Source organism: Lolium perenne, chromosome 7 (assembly GCF_019359855.2).
Source record: "Lolium perenne isolate Kyuss_39 chromosome 7, Kyuss_2.0, whole genome shotgun sequence".
NCBI lineage: Eukaryota > Viridiplantae > Streptophyta > Magnoliopsida > Poales > Poaceae > Lolium > Lolium perenne.
In genome coordinates this window covers 21,886,049-21,892,919 of record NC_067250.2, presented here as the reverse complement: position 1 = coordinate 21,892,919, position 6,871 = coordinate 21,886,049, and the positions used below count along the sequence as shown (strand labels likewise).

The following is a 6,871-nucleotide window of genomic DNA, read 5'->3' as shown; positions in this document are numbered from 1 at the left end:
TATTATGGACGGCGTTGCGTGTAAGCTATAGCCCTTAAGGGAAAGTTCTGACAAGCCCGTCCTCTTCATTCTTTCCGACCACGCACACCCGGCCCCGGCCAAACAGCGAATCACTCCTCTACCGTACAGCCTATCCCTCCCCGTGGTCACTGCGCACGTGAAAAGGCGTGCTTTTGTATATGCCGGCGAACGACACATGCATGGCCGGCGGTCCGGACTAAGTGAAGCTAGCTGCTGATTCATGATCCATCGAGTCCGTAACTAGGTGAAGCTTATCTTTGCCACGTCCGATCAAATCGAGCAGAGTACCGTGGATTGATGGACGGGCGTCTCGCTTGTTGGCAGACATTCCCGGTGCCGGCTTGCCGGCCGGCCGCGGCCGGGAGAGCCCCAGACGCAACGCAACCGCTGTCTAGCACCTTGGCCATTAGCGAGAGCTTATTACGACAGACAAATCCATGTCCATGTAGAGCTGAACTAGCCTAGGGGGTCAAAAGCAGGGCTTTGGTGACTGCATCCCGTCCACATGATAGATTCAATTCTAAGAGAGAGGGGGAGGAGCAAAGGTCTCCACAGAATCTATATTCCACATAGGCAGCAGCAGCAGCGCCCAGGGTGTGCAAGCAGAACTATAGTCTAGACATGGACATGGACAACGCGCGCCCTTCCTCTACTCAACTTTTGCGGCCTATATAAAGTGGCCACCGGCCGTTGGGCAGTTCCAAACTCATCAGCATCATCATTCATCCAGGTAGCTCCTGCTCCAGATCAATATACACCCTAGCTAACTAGCTCAGCTGTGCCTGGTCATCGTCAACCTCTAGCTCCACCATACGAGATGGCCGGGAGGGATAGGGACCCGTTGGTGGTTGGTAGGGTTGTGGGGGATGTGCTGGACCCCTTCATCCGCACCACTAACCTCAGGGTGACATTCGGGAACCGGGCTGTGTCCAACGGCTGCGAGCTCAAGCCCTCCATGGTCACCCACCAGCCCAGGGTCGAGGTCGGCGGCAATGAGATGAGGACCTTCTACACACTCGTACGTGTACTACTCATTGTTGCCTAATTAATATAATCTAACACTAATTAAGATGCACCCTCGTATCGTATCGTATTTAATTTGGATACATGCTTTCATATATGTGTTGGCAAATTAATCAAGCACCTTCATGCATAATATGCATGTGCTATATGATCGATCAATGATGCAGAGGCCGGGGTCTTTATCCTCTTTCCGAAAAAAATATATGCATATGTCTTCTTTCTTGGAGAAAAATAAAAGGATTGCATCACTGTATGAATATGTTTGTGTTTACTCTGCACTATGAACTATTATTGATCATGCATGGTGTACATGCGCAGGTGATGGTAGACCCCGACGCGCCAAGTCCAAGCGATCCCAACCTCAGAGAATACCTCCATTGGTAATTCCACGCTCCAAATCCCTTGATTATAAACACTAGACGTACGTGTTCGATGCCACCACAGTGTAGTGTCTGTGCTAGTGCATCTCACTGCTGACAATTGCTGCTGGTATGCGTGCACAGGTTGGTGACAGATATTCCTGGGACAACTGGTGCTTCCTTCGGGCAGGAGGTGATGTGCTACGAGAGCCCTCGCCCCAACATGGGGATCCACCGCTTCGTGCTCGTGCTCTTCCAGCAGCTGGGCCGGCAGACGGTGTACGCGCCCGGGTGGCGCCAGAACTTCAATACCAGGGACTTCGCCGAGCTCTACAACCTCGGCCCGCCCGTCGCCGCCGTCTACTTCAACTGTCAGCGCGAGGCCGGCTCCGGCGGCAGGAGGATGTATAATTGACACCACCACAACAAGCCTCAGACCTACACAAGATCGATGATCCATTCACGGCGTGCCTAGCTAAGCTTAACTAATAATTACTATACTACATATGGTGTGTCATAAGAAGCTAGCTAGCCACGCAATTGATCAAGCATTATTTACACGCATAAAGATATATTGTGTACAACCTATATCATAACAATTATTAGCTACATATACATATATATACATGGCAACGGCTAAGGGCGATGGATGAACCCTAGCTTAATCGCTTTGTACTGCTCTATGCATACGATTATATTGCAATAAACTGCTAGCAACTACACACATGATATTAGAGGAGCTAGCTACACACACACCATGCATGCTAAACATTTAGCTGCAGGTCTGTGTCCGTGTGTACACTCTTGCATCCATGGACCCATACATATTACATATGTCAGGTATATATGGTTCACAGACAACAAAAAACTCTAGTAGTCACCTCTGCATGCATGACATCCATCAATCATACTAGTGTGCATGGGAGACACACATGTAAATGACGGCAACTGCTACAATTATGTTACATAGCGCGGTAGCAAAGCACATGCATGTGTTGGGTCGATGTGGTAACTATGTCTGTAGTCATGATTGTGACAAAGATATAATAATATCAAGTTATGTATCAAATCGATCGATGGATCCTCGGTGCCTCGTGAATCAGCTGAGTGTGTACATAGCTAGCTACAATAACGTCTGTTTCAGTTCAGCTCTGTCGTCCCAGGTTGCATCATACATTCTTTTCAAGGCTAAGGTAGAACAGTGACCTTCAGTTAGACGAAATAAAATATGGTTTGCACATGCTGGTTTGGAAGGCCCAAAACCAACGAAAAGCCCAGGAGACATTCAAACAACACCCCTAAAACCTAATCTAAAGGGACACACGGGGGTATCACTATAAAAAGGTTTGCCTTCGCAAAGGACGACAGGACTCGTCCGCGCTTGACGCGTGGCAGCGCCTGCCTTCAGCAAAAGAGCGAGCCGGCCAAGCCAGCTTACGCGGGGCGAGTCACGGGACGAGTACGCGCGCGGCGCAGGACGAGTACGCGCAGACGACGTCCACGCAGACGAGCAGGTACAGTCACGCACAACACACGAGTACAGTCGTGCACACGAGCAGGTACAGTCACGCACAACACACGAGTACAGTTGAACACACAGGCGAGTACAAGTACAGTCACGCAGACGAGCAGGTACAGTCGTGCACACGAGCAGGTACAGTCACGCACAACACACGAGTACAGTTGAACACACAGACGAGTATAAGTACAGTCACGCAGACGAGCAGGTACAGTCGTGCACACGAGCAGGTACAGTCACGCACAACACACGAGTACAGTTGAACACACAGGCGAGTACAAAGTACAGTCACGCAGACGAGCAGGTACAGTCGTGCACACGAGCAGGTACAGTCGTGAACACAAGCAAGTACATGTACAGAAGTACAGTGGCGCACACGAGCAGGTACAGTCACGCGTAAGTACAGGTACAGTCCCGCACATGGGCGAGTACAGTTAGCGAGTAAAGGGAAAAATTGCACCAAATACACTAAAAACAGAAGTACTTATCAGTTGAAACACGAGTACAGTCAGGTACACACCACAGGTACAATCACAATATTATTGGAAGTACGAAAAAAAGTATCTCCAAACCTATCAACATGGGATCTAGTTTTGAAGATCTCGACGCGAGGATCTCAAAAGTGAAAACGGTTCGCAATTTGGACTTACGGTTCTCAAGATATTTCATTTTGAAAAAAACGAATCTAGAAGAAAAAGGGAAAAACTGACACAACTCAGTCTTCTCTCTCCTCCCTCATCCCCACCTTGCTTCCCCTTGCGACACGTGTCGAGCAGGGAGACCACTTCTCAGAGATTTTCTGGCACCACAGCGCGCCACTTGTCGCGTGCGGAGCGAGTTGCCTTCCCTTTGCGAAGGTTGGCCTTTTTTTAACGATTTCGGACACACGGAGGCGAATGTCCGCCAGAACCAAAGCCCCCACCTCCACAGTCCACATAGTTGAGCCTCTTCTCCACGAAAAAATCACGTTTTCAATCATTTCAAACGTTCCACATGGCGCATATTAGTTGAGACTTGTGTGGCGTGGGTTGTGGCTTCAGAAAGGAAAGACTCATGGTTCTCCCAACATATATGGATTCATGCTCTGAGTTTGTGCCAGTGGCTACTGAAGCGGAGATGAAAGGCCAGTTTTTAGCGAAATCTAGAACGCCTAAATCGGACACCGATTCATTGCTTCATAGGTGCCATGTAAGGGTATGTGTCCATCCCCGGATTTCCAGGTTTCAGCAGTTAATTAGGATTTTCCCATTTAGGAGCAGCTAGAGCTTGCATATTTAGACTTGTTAGTGCTTTCTAAGTCTTCCAAGCATACATAGGAAGTGGGGCTGTCGAAATATGAATTGTGCCGCATGTGCTTATGAGGATCAGTACTCCCTGAAGCTATTCAGTTCTAGCTAATTGATGAGTCTTAGCTCAGGCAAAGTCTAGATTCTTTTCAGTAAACAAGGACAGGGGCTTCTCATTTTCATTATAGTGAATTCCACTTTTAACCTCTTAGTTGTGCATTTGTGACAGAAATTAACCCATCCAATTAAAACTTTTTTGTATTATGCCATTTAAGAAACTTTGGGAGCCTCTTTTCGGATGCGTGTATATTGGGCAAGGTATGAGGTAATGATTGAGGTTTAAGGATATAAGTAGGAAGATGAGGAAATGAACAAATGGAGAGAGAAAATTGTACACGATTCTCCAAGCCTCACATCGCACCGCAACATCGTCATTACCAGGTGGTCCTATCAACATAACCGATGAAATGCTCAATGGGTAAAACAAGGTTCAAAGTTCATAGAAGGGCTAGTCCTGTAAAATTTTCAATAAATGGAGTAATATGTGTCTCAAATGCATAAGTGAAGGGCATAATGTTAAATTCACTCTTTTCATTAATAAAGAGAGGAGTAGAATCACCCACTTAACTACCAAAAGCCTGCAAAAATTTGTTTAACATGTCCACATCGGCTGTCATGGAACATGAAAACACAAAGTAGATTGATTGACTTGCCAACCAGTGCAATATCGACACACAAAAACTAAGAGAAATGCTTCGTTGAGGCTGACTAGAAGTGTCATCATCATCATCCATGTCCCTCTATCCAGCGAATCCATGGTGAAGTCATTCGCGGGTAATGGCATGAAAGCGGAGATTTGAGCACTAGTAATGGTTGTTCAGTTCCGGGCGGTGATAAGGTTTTGGCTTGTTGATCCGTGACTTGGAGCAGCAGCATTGTCGGCAAGTGGGGGCGACAAACTTGCAGTCTGAAAACCCAGGGTATGGCAGGCAATGGCCTTGTTCAAGGTATTATTTTGTGAGGGTGGAATCTCTCGTAGGTGAAAAATTATGATCCATTATCAAGGCGATGACGGCACTTGCACACTATTCACTTCTTGGAGGCTTCGGTTTTTAAGAAGATGGATTTCAAGTGCTGTCTTGGTGGTGTTTGGTCCGTTGTTGCAAAGAATAGATCACTGTTGTGGGACTTTTATTTTCTGTAATTCTTCTTTCTTTTTTTCGCTTTGTGCATCCATAATATCATTAGGGATTTGTAGAGGCTGGATGTAATTGGTATCTTCGCGATATTAATATAATCCCTTTATCGAATAAATTCAGCGAATCCAACTTCACACAGACAACCATCAATGTAGAGATTATCATGAACGATTGCATTAATCCATGTTGCCCATGCTAATTTTCGACCAGAACACACGTCAAAGACACACATCTCAGACTTACAGGGAGATATTCGAAGGAGAGTAATGAAGTGTTGCACGAGTTGAGACATTTGCAAACGACCAATCTTCACAAGCCATTATCACAACCAGGGCTCCTCCACATCCGAATCGACTCCGCAGCGAGTGGTGAGTCACTAGACGCACATAAAACACGACAACAAAGCCCGTTAGCATACCCATGCCAAGTCCAACTCTACTGGATGACATCATTGTTACCAATGAACTTGCATGGTGGAAATGGGGTAGCCACCACATCGGCATCCTCGACACTTGTCCCTCCAACCGGCTTGCGCTTCCAAAACGATTTCCCCAAGGGGGATGCAACAATGAGCACGGATATCATCAGATACAACAGGATAGATTTGTGTTCCCCCAAGCACACTTGCAGGGGTAGACGAGCCCAATACCCTCGCGGTATTGAATATATAGAGAAAACACGGCGCTACCTTCACAAACTCGGTCGCAACTCAAGAAATAAGAATGGGTTTCGACCGCTATCCCCATACTCACCAAGCTGAACCCGGTTGGTCCGCCAAAATTTTCGCCACCATCATCCTCCTACCCAAAGGTTCGTGGGAGCATACTCCACACGTCGCTGAAAAAGTTTCTTCCACAAGCCAACACAGCCATCGGGAAGCTAATAGAGAACTGTGTCCCAGCTAAGTTTTGATGTTGGTAACCAGAACCAACCCGTCGAAGGTTGTTGTCGCAGTCCTAGAGCCATGCCAATTTGATGGGTGTTTCTTGCACGCTGGCAGGAGCCACGACATCATAGCAAGTGCCGCCTTAAGCACCATACCAGCAGATGGAGAGTCGGTCTTCGACGGAGACAACACCGCAAGGGCGGACCTGTTGTATGGTGATCCGAAATCTATTTACCTGTTGTACTATGGAAGGAGTCCTAACGGACTACGGCGTACCAACCGTGCTAAACGTAGCACATCTACAACTCTATTTCGTGTCCACCAAGAAAGAGAGTTGTTTGCCCCTATATATAGTACAAGGTAGTCACACTGGTGGAAAAACAGGCTTCGGGTGAGCCCCATAAGTCGCGATGCTGCAGGATCCGCGACAAATGGTACCTTTAGTCGCGGTTCGGGAGGAGAACCGCGACCAAAGGCCTGGGCCCAGGGCGCTCGGTGGCCAGCCGGTGCACGTGGGGGGTCTTTAGTCGCGGTTGGCCAGGCCAACCGCGACTAAAGGTGCCCGAAGGCCTTTAGTC

The 6,871-nt window shown here is 47.7% G+C and overlaps 1 protein-coding gene across 1 annotated transcript; it reads left to right on the top strand.

Moving 5' to 3' along the window:
• Positions 1–746: 746 nt before the first annotated feature.
• LOC127313630 (protein VERNALIZATION 3) lies at positions 747–2,000 on the top strand. Its single transcript, XM_051344110.2, has 3 exons — positions 747–1,039; positions 1,363–1,424; positions 1,548–2,000. The coding sequence occupies exons 1-3, from the start codon at positions 839–841 to the stop codon at positions 1,816–1,818; spliced, it is 534 nt and encodes a 177-aa protein (XP_051200070.1). The 5' UTR covers positions 747–838; the 3' UTR covers positions 1,819–2,000.
• Positions 2,001–6,871: the final 4,871 nt, after the last annotated feature.

Bases quoted from the DNA above. Each gene is read 5' to 3' on its own strand.
- LOC127313630 (XM_051344110.2), top strand. From the start codon at position 839: ATGGCCGGGAGGGATAGGGACCCGTTGGTGGTTGGTAGGGTTGTGGGG. The intron at 1,040-1,362 runs GTACGTGTACTA...GTACATGCGCAG, and splicing joins TGAGGACCTTCTACACACTC to GTGATGGTAGACCCCGACGC. The intron at 1,425-1,547 runs GTAATTCCACGC...ATGCGTGCACAG, and splicing joins CTCAGAGAATACCTCCATTG to GTTGGTGACAGATATTCCTG.